This window comes from Rhinopithecus bieti, unplaced genomic scaffold, assembly GCF_001698545.2.
Source record: "Rhinopithecus bieti isolate Rb0 unplaced genomic scaffold, ASM169854v2 scaffold_2654, whole genome shotgun sequence".
NCBI classification, from domain to species: domain Eukaryota; kingdom Metazoa; phylum Chordata; class Mammalia; order Primates; family Cercopithecidae; genus Rhinopithecus; species Rhinopithecus bieti.
In genome coordinates this window covers 1,976,167-1,994,165 of record NW_016804048.1, presented here as the reverse complement: position 1 = coordinate 1,994,165, position 17,999 = coordinate 1,976,167, and the positions used below count along the sequence as shown (strand labels likewise).

Sequence of the window (17,999 nt, the reverse complement as noted above, 5' to 3'; positions counted from 1 at the left end):
AAAAAAAAAAAAAAAAAAAAAAAAAAAAAAACCCACAAGTTCTGATGGAGTAATGACTGAAAATTTTCCCCAACATATAGAAAAGTTGTTCTCTAATGCAGAAGAAATAATATACCATGGTATCAAATGTTCTTTTCTAATAAAGGAAGCAACTACGGAAATCTTTTATTTGTTCAAAGTAACCAATATTATTGATGGAAAAAAAAAAACCAACAACTCTTCCAACACTACTTTCAAAACAACATATCAAACTTGATTTTCATTAGAATGTAGTTATTCTGTCACATTAGTAAATCAAAAAGCAAGACCCAAATGTTTCATATTACATATGTGAACAATTATTGAGCTTCATCTTCTGGACAAAAAATGCCAAGTTAGTCTCTCTTCATAAAAAGCAATTACTGGCCAGGCATAGTGGCTCATGCCTGTAATCTTGACACTTTGGGAGGCCGAGGTGGGCTGACTGCTTGAGGCCAGGAGTTTGAGACCAGCCAACCCAACATGGTGAAACCCCATCTCTACTAAAACCACAAAAATTAGCCGGGCATGGTGGCGAGCACCTGTAATCCCAACTACTCGGGAGGCTGAGGCAAGAGAATCGCTTGAACCCAGGAGGTGGAGGTTGCAATGAGCCAAGATCATACCACTGCACTCCAGCCTGGACAACAGAGCAAGATCCTCTCAAAAAAAAAAAAAAGCAATTACCATTGAGAAAACTTCACACTTGCCTCTTTTGTCAGCATGAAATCTGCCTCACCTGAATCTTTCCACTTCATGAGAAACATTAATTTTCCACTGCCATCTGTGGCACCAATTATTCTTTCAGGATCAAGCAAGACCTATGGCAAATCCTCTTGGTTTGTCAGCAGCATCTCTTTTCTTCTGTGATTTGCTGACATCAGATTCACTGTGAGACACAGATTTTCTGGCCAGGCGCGGTGGCTCATGCCTGTAATTCCCGACTCTCAGGGAGGCAGAGGCGGGAGGATAGCTTCAGCCCAGGAGTTCGAGACCTGGTAATATAGCGAGACCCCGTTCTCCACAAAAAGGAAAAAAANCAGCTCACTGCAAGCTCCGCCTCCCGGGTTCCCGTCATTCTCCTGCCTCAGCCTCCCGAGTAGCTGAGACTACAGGCGCCGCCACCTCGCCCGGCTAGTTTTTTGTATTTTTTAGTAGAGACGGGGTTTCACCATGTTAGCCAGGATGGTCTCGATCTCCTGACCTTGTGATCCGCCCGTCTCGGCCTCCCAAAGTGCTGGGATTACAGGCTTGAGCCACCGCGCCCGGCCTCAGATTTTCTTTTTGTACCATCTTTTTCTTTACCAGCTTTTTGATAATTAAGAAAAGCTTCAATTAACTCTGGACAAGTTAAATTTTAAAAAAACATTTTTCAAGTGAAAAAACATGCCACAGACTAGAAGATAATTACTATATATGTGTGTGTGTGTGTGTGTGTGTGTGTGTGTCAAAGCAAATCTTATCTATATCAAGAAATCTCACAAATTAATAACCAGACAACAAAATTCTTTTTTTTTTTTTTTGAGATGGAGTCTCACTTTGTCACCTAGGCTGGAGTGCAGTGGTGTGATCTCGGCTCACTGCAATCTCCACCTCCCAGGTCCAAGCAATTCTCCTGCCTCAGCCTCCCAAGTAGCTGGGATTACAGGAGCCCACCACCATGCCCTGCTACTTTTGTGTATTTTTAGTAGAGACAGGGTTTCACCATGTCAGCCAGGCTGGTCTCGAACTCCTGACCTCAGGTGATCCACCCGCCTCGGCCTCCCAAAGCGCTGGGATTACAGGTGTGAGCCACTGCGCCTGGCCAACAAAATCCTTTCCAAGGGGCCAAAGATTTAGACAAATCTTTCACAAAAGAGGCTATCCAGATGGCCAATAAGTATATGAAAAGTGTTCAACTTAATTAGCTATTGAGAAAATACAGATTATGTATTACGTATCTAGCCCTACATCCCCCAGGTGCACTAGAACGAAAGGGACTGACAACACTACGTGTTGGCAAGAGTGTGGACCAACTGGTGCTCTTGTACACATTTGGTGGGAGTGTAACCTGAACCACAACTACAGGCAATTGTCAGTATCTACCAAAGCCAAACATAAGGAAAACCCAAATCCAGCAATTCCATTTCTTAGGTATCTACCAAACTGAAATGAGCATGTATGTTCATCAAGAGTCACATACAAATATATCCAAAGAAGCTTCATTCACCATAGCCAAAAACTGGAAGCCCCAATGTCATCAACAGTAGAACGGATACAGTGTGGGGTGTTCAAACCATGGAAGATTACAAAGCAGTGACAGGTAATGAGCTACTCCTGTCTGCCACGAGCTCGATGAATTTCACAAACATAATGTGGAAGGAAGGAGGACAGTCATAAAAGAGTCTATACTGTACGATTCCTCTTGAAAGATGTTCAAAACAGATAAAACTAATCTATTATGACAAAGGTCAGAATAGTGGTTACTGTTGGAGATGACGATTGACTGGGAGGGAACATCCAGGAGCCTGAAAGGTGCTGACGTTTTCTACATCTTCATCTGGGTGACAGTTTTGTGGACACATACGTATGGAAAAAATGTATCAAGCTATACATTTAAGATTTATGTTTTGTCTCTTTGAAAAGTAAGTAAATACAATTTTCCATATTTCAAGCTCTTTGTCAAGTTCTAGCTCTTTGTGAGGCCTTCCCAGAATACCTTTCCCAGATGCTGCTATTCTGCACTTGGAAACTGTGCCCCACTGGCTAGCCCTGGGTTCTGCTCCACTTCTCTGTAGAGGAAAGCTCCTTAAGGGAAGATTCTGTCCCAGACTCTGCACCTCACAGCCTCTGGCAGAGAACTAGGAACCTAGTAGGTGCTCAGTAAACATCTTTCCACCGGCCGGCCATCTACAGGAAGTATAAATTTGTGGGGGCAAGCCCTGAGGACGGGGCTGAGGGATGTTCTCCATCATTCTCTTTCCTTTCCCAAGTGGTTGGGGTGCCACATAATTAATCAGTGAAGCCCCTGACAAACAAGAGCCCCTTTAAAAAAGGATACCCCTCTTCTCCAAGGGTGTATGAGTCTAACGAGGGACAGATTGTTCTATCCAGGAATCTACGTGAGAATCCCCACCCCTGGCCAGGGCTTCCAGCAACCTTTCTCCCTGTGAGGAAATTAAATCTGAGGAGGTAAACCCAAGGGAAAACCAAAATAATTTCCCCAGAGGAGGCTACTTGTAGAGAGAAGGGCCATCTAACTCTCATCCATGAGCCTATGTAAAGAGTTACACTCAGAGATACTCTGAATCACATTTTGGCTAAATGCTAAAGGGCTACATATTAAAGTCAATACCTGACTAAACAAAAACTATTACCAACTATTACCAAAAACTATTACCACAACAAAGAATGAACTTCCAGGACACAAGAATAAATATGAATTCTCAATAAATTATTATTGCTATTGCAATTCATACCTTTTTTAAAAGTTAGCAGACTGATCATAGAAGTTTGATGTTATACTGAAGGAACAATAATGTCTTAATTTCTCAATAACGACAGCTGCTGGATTGCTCCTGTGCTCACTGCAGTGCACATTTATGATCTTAAATAAACATTTACTTTCAACTGAGGACGACGGAAGTTAAGACTATTTTTCCCAAGTGGCAATCCATGTCCTAGTTATGCTAATTAGATATGATACTAACCTAGACACATACATGATGCTTTTTCATATGTAAAATTGTGTTTATTTTTTGGTAGAGACAGGGTATCACTATGTTGCCCAGGATGGTCTTGAATTCCTGGCCTCTAGCAATCCTCCTGCCTCAGCCTCCCAAGGTGCAGAGATTACAGGCATGAGCCACCATACCCGGCCACATGATCCTTGATCACACACAAGTTCAAGGAAGACAGAAATAATGCTGAAATCAGCCTTTGGCTATTTGACCCTCTGAAGATCCAGGCCAAAGCCAAATTTCAGCGCATCCACAGATACAGTAGGATGAAGATTTGCTTCTTCCTATCTCTCCAAGAGCAAAACAAAAATATGTGTATTTATCAGAAGCAAGAATTAGATTTTATAAAAGGAAACAAACTTTCTTCCAGCACCAAATATCCCATCACCTTCCCTCAAGGAGATCAGCTAATGGTGGGATTCATGCAAGTGTTGACACCAAGTCTACCTTTAAGGAGCTTTCAGTCTTGTTGGAATGACAAAATATCAGCAGGTGAAGCTACTGTGAGTTACATGAGATAGTCAAGTTCATAGTCAAGTGTCCAGGAGCATAAAGCACAGATGTAATTTAACATTAGAAGAGAAGCACTCCTCTGAAACTCTAGATAAGCAAAGCCTTATCTAGACCAGTGGCTTTTTCAACTTCAGGGCTGGAGACTTCCACATATTAAACTGCATATTCCAAGTCTGGGTGCTGTGGCTCATGCCTGCAACCCCAATACTTTGGAGGGCTGAGGCGGGCGGATCGCTTGAGCTCAGGGGTTTGAAACCAGCCTGGGCAACACAGTGAGACCCTGTCTCTACAAAAATAAAATTACTGGGCGTGGTGGCATGTGCCTGTAGTCCCAGCTACTTGGGAGACTGAGGTAGAAGGACTGCTTGAGCTCGGGAGATTGAGGCTGCAGTGAGCCATGTTCATGCCACTGCACTCCAGCCTGGGTGACAGAGCTCGAGAGCCTGTCTCAGACAAACAAAAAACACAACTGCATATTCCAGCAATCAACAGACTGAAGTGTGGCACATACACTACCACTCACCTACTCCCTGTGTACCATACACAAGTTCAGGTACTTCACACGTAATATCCCATTGCCAGTCGCAGTGACTCACACCTGTAATCCCAGCACTTTGGGAGGCCAAAGAGGGAGGATCACTGGAGCTTGAGTTCAAGACCAGCCTGGGCAATACAGGGAGATCCCATCTCTACAAAAAAAAATTTTTTTTAAGTTAGTCATGCATGGTGGTCTGTGCCTGTGTAGTCCCAGCTACTCCAGAGGCTGAGTGGAAGGATTTGCTTCAGCCTGAGAGGCAGAGTCTGCAGTGAGCTGTGATGCACCACTGCATTCCTGCCTGGGCAACAGAGTGTGACCCTGCCTCCAAAAAATAAATCACCCATTTAATCTTCAAAGAAAACCCCTAAGAGAAACGCATTATCGTGACAGCCATTTTAGGGACAAGGAAACCTTCCTCCAGGACTCACAGGGTGAGTTCAATGATGAAGCTGAGATGTGAATCCAGGTAAAGAGCCCGCGCTGGAGTTGGAACCCAGGAGAATCCAATCCAGAGCCCATGAGCTTAACCTTCACATGGGTCTTCACTGTGCACAGGCCTCATCTAGGGGCCCACTATTTTTAAATTGTATGAAAATGGAACTAAAATCACTCACATAAATAAACGTTGTTGTTGTTGTTGTTGTTGTTGTTGTTGTTTTTGAGACGGAGTCTCGCTCTGTCGCCCAGGCTGGAGTGCAGTGGCGGGATCTCAGCTCACTGCAAGCTCCGCCTCCCGGGTTCACACCATTCTCCTGCCTCAGCCTCCCGAGTAGCTGGGACTACAGGCGCCGCCACCTCACCTGGCTAGTTTTTTTGTATTTTTTAGTAGAGACAGGGTTTCACTGTGTTAGCCAGGATGGTCTCAATCTCCTGACCTCGTGATCCACCCGCCTCAGCCTCCCAAAGTGCTGGGATTACAGGCTTGAGCCACCACGCCCGGCCATAAATAAATGTTTTAAGAAATAGGTAATAGCTTTTTTGGTCAGAGTTTCTATCTTCTCAATCAACAGACACCAAAGTTAACAAGAAAAAATGTAAAGGTCTTTAATGGGTGGTTTTTTGTTTGTTTGTTTGTTTGTTTTCGGCATTACATTTTTGGCAAATCATACTGGCAACGTTCTAACTCAGGCTGGGCGACAGATTTCCAGGTTTCATTGCACCGGTATGCTGCATAACATGTATGCATACATGAACACACACACACCTATATGCATTTCACAGTCTTTTGAACGATCCAAATATTATATAAATTCTTTGGATGTTAAGTGCATTGGCAGCCTAGGAAGGTCAAAATATGAACTGTAGAAACAAGGGGTCTTGATGTGGAAATGATGGGCCCAGAGTTTGGGATCTGAGCCGGGTCAGCTCTAAGAGGTTCCGTGTGACAAGAACAAAGTTTCCGATCCCAGCAAGAGTCACCTACAGATAAGGTGGATGAGAAAAAGTGTGCTGACTTCCCTCTGCAAAAAAAAAAAAAAGTGGACATTTTGGAAGAATTTCGAGTGGTACCAGTTAAACATCTTTAATGAGAATACTAACTTAAATGGCCTGGGGAAAGGGTGAGGAGATACAGGAAAAAGACTAAAACACGTGCACACGTTCTTTAGTATGTGTGTACTTTTATGACCAGAAAATATCACATAAACGACATGGAAATATTCTAAGAGAAACAGTAAGTTCCTGCTCCAGGATTCAAGACCCCAATGCCTGTGGTCCCCTAGTTTCCTCCTTCAGTGCGTGGGGACAGAGCTTCTCACTGGGAATCTTGCCCTCATACCCTTCCCTGTCTCACAGACCTCTGTTTTCTTAGCCCTTTGTCCCCATCTCCACCGCAGCGCAGCGCCTATCAGATCACATTACCGACCGTTATTTACCAACTGCGGAGTTGGAGGCGAGCAATGTGCTAGCTAGATACCATTACACAGATTCCCTGTTTTTAACCATTAAATCACCCTCTTTTACAAATGTTACTATCCCTGTTTTACAGACAAGAAATCGAGACATAAAGATTAACTAACCTGCCCGAAATTAAACAGCTCACATAACACACGGGTCACCCAACTCCCCTTACTCCAAAGCACATGCTCATTCCACTAGGGTAGTAGGCTATGTGTTAATGTCCAGGCAGGCAATCTGAAGGGCTCCATTAAGTATGTGCTGGACAGAATTAAAGAAGGGGTCCTACACTGTCTGCTTCCGATGAGAAAAAGACGCAGAAAAGAAACCGCCACACGTGGAGTATCAGTAGGTGCAAGCCAAGGACAGTTTGCGGTAGACTGCCATGCCGGAAGCGAGCACCCACCATCCTAGTCTCCCGGAGTTTGGGTGGCCCCTGGCACTGTTACTTCTGCAGAAAAGTAATGGATTGAACCCGTGTAGAGGCAGCGCCCCCCGCCCCGAATCCTCTGAAGTTGTCTCCAGTCACCTAAAGAGACGTCTTCATTATGGCTCAACTCATTTGTACTGTAAATTGCTGGAGCGAAGGGCTGTTTCTTCCGCATCCCTTTCAAGTTCCCTCGGCAGGGACTACAATAAATCATCACATTATGATGCTGAAAGTTTATCTCTAAAAAGCTTTCAATTTAGTTTGATGAGACAATGGCGTACAACAGCACAGTGTCGGGCACATAACGGGAAGTCCAAAAATATAATTATTATTGGAATAAAAATTCACGCCGGGCGCAGTGGCTCACGCCTGTAATCCAAGCACTTTGGAAGGCCAAGGCGGGCGGATCATTTGAGACCAGAAGTTCGAGACCAGCCTGGGCAACATGGCGAAACCCCGTCTCTACTAAAAATACAAAAATTAGTCGGCGCGGTGGTGGACGCCTGTCGTCCCAGCTACAGAGAGCCAAGATCGCACCACTGCACTCCAACCTGGGAGACAGAGCGAGACCCTGTCTCAAAAAAAAAAAAAAAAAAAAAAAAAGTCAGCCAAGACTTGGAAAAGTTAATTTAAAAAAGGAAAATTCATGCAGCCAGTAACTATTGGACACCACTCACCAGGCACTACGCTAAACTGGGGTTAGGTGCTGAGCTAAACCAGGCCCCTCTCTAGATGGCTCTGTAGGTCCCACGACCATGGCTTAGGTGACACGGGCAGTTGCGCGCTCCACAGGCTGTCGAAAAACACTCGGGAAACTAACATTGAGAGGAAAAGACTCCTTCTGTGGGCCTTTAGGAAAACCGAGTGACTTTTTTCGTGAGGGGCACCCACGTGTGTAAGCATTCGCAGAAGCGGCAGTTGTATTACCGCCGGGAAGGGTCCCCTGAGTGCGTGCCCCGTCTGAGTGCCGAGCTGGGCGGGCCATGCCTTGCCAACCCGCTGCTCGCAGCATCTGCAGGTGCTGGGGTAGGCACCGCTGCCTGACCCGGGCTTCCCGGCTCTGGGGAAATCGAGGTCGCTTTCCCCGGCTCTCTGCAGCGGGGCAGCGTTGTCCACTCCCTCCCCCTCCCCGGACGCCTCGCCCTCTTTCCCCCAGGTAGGGAAGGGTCTACGCGGGTCATAGCGGAGAGGCCACACCGCCCGTGGTGACGGCCGGTCCCGGGGAGGGGGCGCCGCCACTGCCATCCCGCCGCCCGCGCTCCCCACACCCCGCCGCAGGCGCAGCGGACTGGTGGAGTGATGTCGGGAGATCGATCGAGAAGAATCTGGAAGAATCCGGTTAGACAGGGAAGCGGGCGGGGATGGGAGGGAGGGAGGGAGGGCCAGGGGAGGCCGTTGGGGAGATCCCCGGAGTCCGAGGGTCCCAGAAGAAGGGGGAGGGGGCAGGCCGCCAGAAGGAGGCAAGAACCAGAAAAAAAAAAAGAAAGAAAGAAAAAAGATTCCGAAGCTCCCGCAGCACTAAGCCCGAACCGGCTCAGTCCCGCCGTCTCTAGAAAGTTCTGCGCACCCCCCCTCTGTCGGCGCTCCGCTCTCCCAGCCCCTCCCTCGCGGCGGGGCGGGACCAATCGCTTCCCAGAGCGGCTCCTGCACCCACCTACCCCCCTCCCGCGCCCTGTGCCAGAGGTGCTCGCCTCCTCGCGGTCCGCAGCAGTGCCCGCCCGCGCCCCGCCTCCCAACACTCGCCGCAGGTATAGCGCCCCCGCCACGGCCCCAGGGTGCGCTCGCGCCGGGTGCCAGCTCCGGGAAACGGCGCGCCGCGCGGGATGACAGCCGCGAGGAGATAAGCGACCGAGAGGGGGCGGCGTCGGCGCCGCTGCCCTTGAGGGAGTGGACATCAGCCCCAAAACAGGACGAAGCGTGTTGTGCTGAAGGTTGAGGGGGCGGCGGGGCCTGCTGGGGGTCCTGGGGGCGGGCCGAACCTGGGACCCTGCGGGCGCCCTTCCCGTCGCGCCCGGAGCCCGCGGCCGGGCACGGTCGAGGCGGCCGCTTCTGCAGCCTCGCGCCGTCCCGCCGGGGCCGGTGGCATCGCCGGGTCCCCTACCGAGGCTGCGTCGTTTTGAGGACCGAGGCCGACCATCGCTCAGCAGGGGGGCGCCTAAGGTGCGCGGACGAGGCCCCAGGCTCCCAGCCCCGGGGCCGGCGCAGCGATGTCAGGATTGCAGTGACCCACCCCGGCGCGCGCGGGGCGGTGGAGAGGCGGGGCGACCACGCGGGCACGCGAGCGCAGCCGGGGCCAGGCCGGGCCTCCGCGCCACGCGCCCCGACCCCGCGGCGCTGCCCGCCGCGGGCCGCTCGTGGTGGCGGGTGCCAGGGCTCGCCCCCGGGCCGGTGGATGGAACACGGCCAGTGACGCGGGAACGACTCCCCACGGTGCTTTCCTGGCCCGGCGGCCTTTGTGCGACGCAGGCGCGACAGGGTTCCGGCGCCCTCCCGGGGTCCCCTGCGGACGCCGGGACCCAGCGAGGTCCCCACTCGCCGCGCGCGGCGCCCCCTCCCTCGGCCCCGGGGAGGCCGGGCGCGGGGCATGCCGGGAGCTGTAGTCCCCTCCCCCCTCCCGCTGCCTCCCCGCGCCGGGACTGCGGGGTGTGGGGCGGAGACGAGGCGCTCTGCTGCGGAGCCTGCCGCCGAGTGACCGCTCGACTACAAATAGCCTGGGGAGCTGGGGGGAGGGCATCTTGACCTGGGCCGGGACAACCTGCCATGGGTCGGAGCAGGTTGGGGGAGAGTCCGGAGATGAATTCCCAGCCCGTGTTTTCTGCCTTCTCCCCATCCGCTGCTGCTCCTCATCCTGGCTTCCCACAGCTGAGCGCCGCGTGTGTGGCACCCGCTTCAGGGGGCCTTTACCTGGTCCGGAAGTGCGTCTGTCTTTGCACCAGATTATTGGGGACCTCGAGCGTCTGCTCCAGCGGCTCTCCTGTGGCATGTGGCTTCCCCTTCTCGCTGCAGCGTCCTGCTGTTTTCTATAAGATTGTTATTCCAGGAAGGGTGATTTCCCTTTTGATCCGCCATTCCTTCCCTTTTACCTTTCTACTCCTCAAAGACCCTGTCCATTCTCCATGGAAGCTTTCCCTTAGAGGGTAACCACACACCTACCAGGTGGCGCTAAAGAAGCCTGTGCGTTTCTGGGAAATACTCCAGCCCTGGTCTTCAACAGCCTACCAGTGAGGAATACTCAGCTCCCAAGTCAGAGTTTAAGGTCCCATGGAGAGCCTCTGGGTTCACTTATAACCTGGTTTCTTCCTTACCTGTTTTGAACTGTTTCTATTCTCTTCACTCATACTCCTTTCGTTCTCCTGTCTCCAAACCAGACCTTAATCTGATGACCACTGGCATGAAGGGAGGAGGAGGAAGTGTGGCATAAATACTTCCCCCTTTGCCGATGAGAATAATGATCTATTATTCAACCCTTTACTGGTCTGATCTTCCAACAACTGTAGGAGATAGGGATTATCATCACTGCTTTACAAATAAGGTGTGGAGAATTTTTAAAACTTATCCATACAGCGGAAACTTGAACTCAGATCTCTCAGCCTTTTGTCTCCTTTTTCAAACCAAGTCTTGCTGCACCTGAAGAAAGACAAGGAGGTTAGTTGACTCCTAAGTCAAGTTGCTAGTAGCTGAATCTGGAGGGACAAGTAGGCAGAGGAGGATGAACACAGAGAAGTCCCTTTATGTTCCCTCTGGAGGCTTGCAGGCAGTGTTGGTGCCCCTTTCGGCCCCAAACCCTGGGTTACTCACTTTCTCCCCCTTCCTCCCAGGTCATCAAGAGAGAGGGCACAGGTACAGAGATGCCCATGATTGGGGACCGAGTCTTTGTCCACTATACTGGCTGGCTATTAGATGGCACAAAGTTTGACTCCAGTCTGGATCGCAAGGACAAATTCTCCTTTGACCTGGGAAAAGGTAGGCGTGGTCAGTGGGCTGGTAGGATAGGTTCAAGGTGGACACAAGCTGTCACAAGCAGAAACCATTTTCTCAAGCTGTCACAAGCAGAAACCATTTTCTCAGGACCAAGCTCAGGGAGGAATGGTTTATCACAGTCTGTTAACTCTTTCGGTCACTCTTTTTTTTTCTACCGTTCTGTAACTATACTGATCTCTGTCTCCCCTTCTCCTCATCACCTCCCAACACCTTACTCCCCCTTCAAAGGTGGACTGTCTTGCATCTTAAACTCTTTTGTTCAGGGTCAGGTGATCTTTTACAGTTCTTAGACCTGGTAGCACTTAATGCAACCAGGTATCTCACCTTCTGGTCCCATTTCTAAAGGATGTTCAGCTTCCCCATGAGTGTGGTGCATTAACTCTTCAGGAGCACTGTTGGAGCCCAGAATCAGAACCCTGCTAAGGTGGTCCTGTTTGCCTCTGTACCTGCAGGGGAGGTCATCAAGGCTTGGGACATTGCCATAGCAACCATGAAGGTGGGGGAGGTGTGCCACATCACCTGCAAACCAGAATATGCCTACGGTTCAGCAGGCAGTCCTCCAAAGATTCCCCCCAATGCCACGCTTGTATTTGAGGTGAGTGTCCGGCCACTGAGATCAGGCTAAGAGCCAGGCCTTATCTCAGCCCAATGCCTGGCTGCCCTCCAGCCCTTCCTGCTTCTTGGAGACAATGTAGCCAAGGCTGAGGGCCTGGCCTTATGGGAGGAGAAATGCAGAGGGCTCTGCTGCTGCTAGTAATGGAAGTAGCCGAAGCTTCTTCGGGTAGCAAGAGGCAGGCACAAGCACCTCTCCAGACTCAAAGCATGGTTGGGGTTAAGACATCTTTATCTCCAGAGCGGTACCCAGAAGAATACTGAAAGGAGTCGGGAGGTCAGAAACTATGGCCCATTATAAATGGCAGTACAGAATATTGGTGCTCTAGAGATCGGAAGAGGGAGCAGTAGCTCCCCTGTGGGTCAAGGGCTGAGAAAAGGCTTCACTAAGGAGATAGAACTTGACATTGTTCAATCTGAAAATGGTTGAGCCAATCCATGGGCCCCTGAATACTGAGAAACTGCTGAGAGATGTTGGGTAATCATTTCTAATACCTACCAGATTGGGCTTATCAGGTAGTGGGAATTAGGATTATCTGGAATGCATCCCAATATGTCCTTGTTAGTAGAGCAGGTAGCAAATAGATTGCTGTCCTCAGCTTAACTGAAATCTATGTAGTCTGCCCGCCTCTTCCAAAGTTGAGATTAGGGCAGCCCCCAAGAACTTCCAAAAAGTGCCGCTCTACCCAACTCCTCGTGACTGCCCTTGTGGTCAGATCTGCCTGGCAGTTAGTAGGGACTCTCCCGGACAAGAAAGACTGTTTCACTGCCCGTGAGTTAGTCTGGGAAAGAATTGTGTTACATCCTGTCCCACAGGTGGAGTTGTTTGAGTTTAAGGGAGAAGATCTGACGGAAGAGGAAGATGGCGGAATCATTCGCAGAATACGGACTCGCGGTGAAGGCTATGCTAAGCCCAATGAGGGCGCTATCGTGGAGGGTGAGGCAGTAGTCTGGGCTTTCAATTCTAATTCTGATATTTAGGTCTTGTGTGGCTTTGGGCAAGTCACTTCCCTTCTCTGAGCCTGTTTTCTTGTCCATAAAATGAGGGGTTGGACCATATTCTCTTTAAATCACTCCAGATCTGAGAACACAGCTAGGAGAATCTTGGGGTGATGGAGTGATGTAGGGAAGCTGATGGCATCCTTCCTCAGTCACCTGTCCTCTTACAACTCTGATACACTGCCTCTCTTTCACACCAGTTGCACTGGAAGGGTACTACAAGGACCAGCTCTTTGACCAGCGGGAGCTCCGCTTTGAGATTGGCGAGGGGGAGAACCTGGATCTGCCTTATGGTCTGGAGAGGGCCATTCAGCGCATGGAGAAAGGAGAACATTCCATTGTGTACCTCAAGCCCAGGTGAGCGGTGGGCACTTCGTAGAGCAGGCAGGCAGGCAAACCAAGATCCAGGATATAAAATGAATTGTAGAACCAGCTGTTCGTATCCTTTTTAACTCTGGCCACACCAAACATACACCATTTTGATATCCTCAGTATACTTAGAAGTGTGGCCACAATTGTCTACATCTCCTTGGATCTAAGCCCAGTATTTTCAGTCATAGTTGCTACACTTTCTCTCCTCTGCCATCAAGATTTTCTTCTCCCATTAATTTATTCAGTCATTACTGAAACAGCTACTACATGCCAGGCACTACTGAAAATTCCTAGGGGTTCAGAGACTAATAGAACATTGTTTCTGCCTTCTAATTCTAGCTCACTGTTTAGTGAGGTGCCATTTAAATTAGTAATCACACTGCTGCCTGGCTATAAGTTATTAGAAGGGTATGAAGGATGCTGAGGGACCATCTGATGGTGTGAAGAGGCCGGGGAAGATTTGCCAAACATTTGAACCAACTCTCAAGGGATGGGAAGGCACTTTCCAGGAAATGGACAGGAAGCCTTTTCAGCCTGGAGCAGGTTAAGTGTTGCCAAGACGACACATAGTGTTTTTCACCCCTACAGCTATGCTTTTGGCAGTGTTGGGAAGGAGAAGTTCCAAATCCCACCAAATGCCGAGCTGAAATATGAATTACACCTCAAGAGTTTTGAAAAGGTAAGTTTGCTCAGGGTCTTCCCATCTAAAGTCAAGTTCCACCCTGTACGTACTCTGGGGTAACTGACAACTTTGTTTCTCTCCTGGGGTGTGGCAGGCCAAGGAGTCTTGGGAGATGAATTCAGAAGAGAAGTTGGAACAGAGCACCATAGTGAAAGAGCGGGGCACTGTGTACTTCAAGGTGAGCCAACAGTCACTGTCCTAAGGACACTCCCAGGAAGAGTTGCTCTGAGCCTACCCTTCCCTTGGTGACTGAGATCATTTTCTGCCAAGAAATGGACAGGTTGGCACCTGCCATCTTCACTTGGTATATGTGAGCTTGCTGGCCTTGCCAGTGGGAGGGGTGGGAGCAAGAACCTCTTGTGGCCATGTGTCACTGATGTCTGCAGGGTATAAGAGCCTGGTACCACTGAACCTGTGCCAGGTGCCTGAGCCTTTTTCCCATTCTAGGAAGGCAAATACAAGCAAGCTTTACTACAGTATAAGAAGATTGTGTCCTGGCTGGAATATGAGTCTAGTTTTTCCAGTGAGGAAGCACAGAAGGCACAGGCCCTTCGACTGGCCTCTCACCTCAACCTGGCCATGTGTCATCTGAAACTACAGGCCTTCTCTGCGGCCATTGAAAGCTGTAACAAGGTGAGGCCCCCTCAGAGGGCATGGAAGCAGCATTCACAGGCAGAGTTGAGTGCCAGCATGTCTGAAACTTCCCCTTGATGACTAGGGCAGGGAAAGCAGGGTGGATCAGTGGGAGCTCTGAGGTTACAGGCCACAGGCCTGGATGCAAGTATTCATAGCAAGCACCTTAGCTTTAGTGGTGGGAAGCAGTTGGCACAGAAGTAGGAGGACACAGGGAGTGGGAAGAATCACGTAAGAGTTTTCTCCCACCTTGGTTCTTAGCCTCTCCGCTTACCTACTTGCTTTATTCTAAAGTGAATGTTATGTCTGAAGTCTTTTTATTTCATCCAAAGACCTGCTGTCTTCCCTCTCTGCCTGTTGGATTAAATGAGGTTCCTTCCTAGACCTTGGATTGTTCCATTTAATGCCCCAAGCCTTGTTCTTCCTGGGGTGGAGCCAGCCATTTGCAATCCTGCTGGGGGTACCTTTGGAACCCAGTCTTGGCCAGATGAGCTACAAGCCCTGAGCTCCCACGATGTTGCTTCCTCCCTGCATCCTTTAGGCCCTAGAACTGGACAGCAACAATGAGAAGGGCCTCTTCCGCCGGGGAGAGGCCCACCTGGCCGTGAATGACTTTGAACTGGCACGGGCTGATTTCCAGAAGGTCCTGCAGCTCTACCCCAACAACAAAGCCGCCAAGACCCAGCTGGCTGTGTGCCAGCAGCGGATCAGAAGGCAGCTTGCCCGGGAGAAGAAGCTCTATGCCAATATGTTTGAGAGGCTGGCTGAGGAGGAGAACAAGGTGAGGATTGGGGTGGGGAACAGTGGGAATAGCATCCCTCCACGGAACCTGGCTACTGTGGGCTCTTGGTGCCTTTGGTTGTCTGTGCTGATCCCAGAAACCAAAAGTTGCCCTTTTCCCTGGAGCATTAAAGAGCATGTGTTCCCTGCTGTTGGGGCCGTGTTCTGTGATCAGTGCTGGGAACCTACCCACAAGCCCCAGAAGTTGGATTGGTTGCTCTGAGTGTAATTCCCGATTTATGTTTTCTTGTGGGCCAGGCACGGTGGCTCACACCTATAATCCCAGCACTTTGCAGGGCCAAAGTGGGAGGATCACTTGAGCCCAGTAGGTAGAGACCTCAATGACTTATGATGGCACCACTGCACTCTATCCTGAGTGACAAAATGAGACCCTGTCTAAAAAAAAAAAGCTAGATGCTTTTTGTGTGTGATTAAATAAATGATACATTTACATAGTTAAATTCAAACTGTACCAAAGTATATACAGTCAAAAGTCTGCCTCCCCCACCAGAAGCAGCTGACCCTTTAGGTTCTTATATGGTTCCAGTGTATTGCACCAATGCACAGGCAGACATTCATGTTGCTTTCTCCCTTTCCCCTAACAAGAGGCAACGTGCTCTATGATTTGGCACATACTGTGCTTTTTTCACATGATAGTAGCTGGAGGCTTATTTTACATCAGTATTTAAAGAACTTTTACATTCTTCCTTAGGCTTACATAGTATTCCATTGTGTGGATGTGGCTTATCTTAGTCAGTCAGTCCCCTTTTAGTCTTCCAGTGTTGTTGGTGTTTTTTTTCTGAGACAGTTTCACTCTGTCACCCAGGCTGGAGTGCAGTGGCACGATCTTGGCTCACTGCAAACTCCGCCTCCCGGGTTCAAGCGATTCTCCTGCCTCAGCCTCCCGAGTAGCTGAGATTACAGGTGCCCGCCACCACACCCGGCTAAGTTTTGTATTTTTAGTAGAGACGAGGTCTCACCATGTTGACCAGTCTGTCTCGAACTCCTGACTTGAGTGATCTGCCTGCCTCTGCCTCCCAAAGTGGTGGGATTACAGGTGTGAGCCACCATGCCTGGCCAGTCTTAAACAGTGTTCTAAACCAGCACTGTCCAGTAGAAATATAGTATCAACCACATGTAATTCAAAATTTTCTGGTAACCATGTTAAAAAGGTGAAAAACAAATGGAATTAAATTTTAGTTGCATTTGTGTATTTTTCAAACCATCTTCAAAATCCAATGTATATTTTGCACTAAAAACACATGAGTTTGAACTAGCCACTTACAGTAGTGGCTACCATATGGGACAATGCTGCTTAGAACAGCATTGCGGTGAATAACCTTGTGAGTTCATAATTTGTACGTATACAAGTGTTTAGTTTTGTTTGAGACAGTGTCTCTTGCCCTGTCGCCCAGGCTGGAGTGCAGTGGCACAGTCTCAGCTCACTGCAACCTCCGCCTCCAGGGCTCAAGCAATCCTCGTCTCAACCTCTTGAGTAGCTGGGACTACAGGTGCATGCCACCACACCCAACTAATTTTTGTAATTTTTGTTGAGCTGAGGTTTCACCATGTTGCCCAGGCTGGTCTCAAACTCCTGGGCTCAAGCAATCTGCCCACCTCAGCCTCCCAAAGTTCTGGGATTACAGGTGTGAGCCACCAGGCCTGGCCTATACAGATATATCTTTAGGACAGATGTAGGAGAATGAGTGTATCTGTGTAATTCTGCTAGAAATTAAGTGTGTGTTTTTTCACTTGGGATGTCAGCCTCTTTGCTGTTCTCTTCCTTGCAGGCTAAGGCAGAGGCTTCCTCAGGAGACCACCCCACTGACACAGAGATGAAGGAGGAGCAGAAGAGCAACATGGCAGGGAGCCAGTCTCAGGTGGAGACAGAAGCATAGCCCCACTCCACCAGCCCTACTCCTGCGGCTGCCTGCCCCCAGTCTCCCCCCTCCACCCTGTTAGTTTTGTAAAAACTGAAGAATTTTGAGTGAATTAGACCTTTATTTTCTATCTGGTTGGATGGTGGCTTTAGGGGAAGGGGAAAGGAGTAGGCTGGGGATTGAGGTGGGGAATCATTTTAGCTGGTGTCACCCCTCTTCCCTTCCCCTTTGCACATGAACATATGTCCATCCATACATATTCATCAGAATGTTAATTTATTACTTTGCTCCCTCTGTTAGGTCCATTTTCCAAGGGTAGAAGAGGCAAGTGGTAGGGATGGGGTCTGATATGAACCCAGGGTGGAGAGGGAGACTCCTGGGCAGCCGTTTTCCTCATCCTTTCCCTCTCCCAGTCCATTTCCAAACGTGGCCTCCATGTGGGTGCTAGGGACATGGGAAAAACCACTGCTATGCCATTTCTTCTCTGTTCCCTTCCTCACCCCCAACGGTGTGGCTGATGTCTTCTGGTGTGATGGTGACCACCCCTTGTTCCCTGTTCTGGTATTTCCCCTGTCAGTTTCCCCTCAGCCAGGATGCGTCCCCAAATCCCCTCAGCCTCTTCTCCGCACGTTGCTGAAGGTCCAGGCTTGCCTCAAGTTCCGTGCTTGAGCAATAAAGTGGAAACAATAAAACCTGGGTGTCAGACAACCCTTTTTGTTCGGCCTTGGAGGGGTGGGTATGGGTGGGTACATAATGGGTAGTGGCAAAATTAAGGGGTCACCCACTTAGTCCCAGTTGAGCTTAAATTTAAGTGCAGCATCTCAAATAGACACCGTAGTTGGGCAGGAAGCAGCCCCACTATGCAGGGCTTCCTGAGCACTGCATAGGCTGTGGCTGGGACTTGCATCTATGTACTCCCTCCCTCCAGCAACCTGGCAGTTTTTAG

The 17,999-nt window shown here is 49.4% G+C and overlaps 1 protein-coding gene across 2 annotated transcripts; it reads left to right on the top strand.

The window, feature by feature from the left end:
- The first annotated feature begins 8,737 nt into the window (after positions 1-8,737).
- Positions 8,738-17,745, top strand: FKBP4 (FKBP prolyl isomerase 4). Of its 2 annotated transcripts, XM_017863039.1 has the most exons (10): positions 8,738-9,045; positions 10,933-11,077; positions 11,548-11,690; positions 12,524-12,644; positions 12,907-13,063; positions 13,667-13,757; positions 13,855-13,938; positions 14,208-14,393; positions 14,935-15,174; positions 16,964-17,745. In XM_017863039.1, the coding sequence occupies exons 2-10, from the start codon at positions 10,963-10,965 to the stop codon at positions 17,069-17,071; spliced, it is 1,245 nt and encodes a 414-aa protein (XP_017718528.1). In that variant the 5' UTR covers positions 8,738-9,045; positions 10,933-10,962; the 3' UTR covers positions 17,072-17,745. The 2 variants fall into 2 exon arrangements, with proteins under 2 accessions (XP_017718528.1, XP_017718520.1); XM_017863031.1 differs by lacking the exon at positions 8,738-9,045 and having other exon boundaries at positions 10,742-11,077.
- The last annotated feature ends 254 nt before the right edge of the window (positions 17,746-17,999 follow it).

Bases quoted from the DNA above. Each gene is read 5' to 3' on its own strand.
- FKBP4 (XM_017863031.1), top strand. From the start codon at position 10,846: ATGTTCCCTCTGGAGGCTTGCAGGCAGTGTTGGTGCCCCTTTCGGCCC. The intron at 14,394-14,934 runs GTGAGGCCCCCT...TGCATCCTTTAG, and splicing joins CCATTGAAAGCTGTAACAAG to GCCCTAGAACTGGACAGCAA. The intron at 15,175-16,963 runs GTGAGGATTGGG...TCTTCCTTGCAG, and splicing joins TGGCTGAGGAGGAGAACAAG to GCTAAGGCAGAGGCTTCCTC.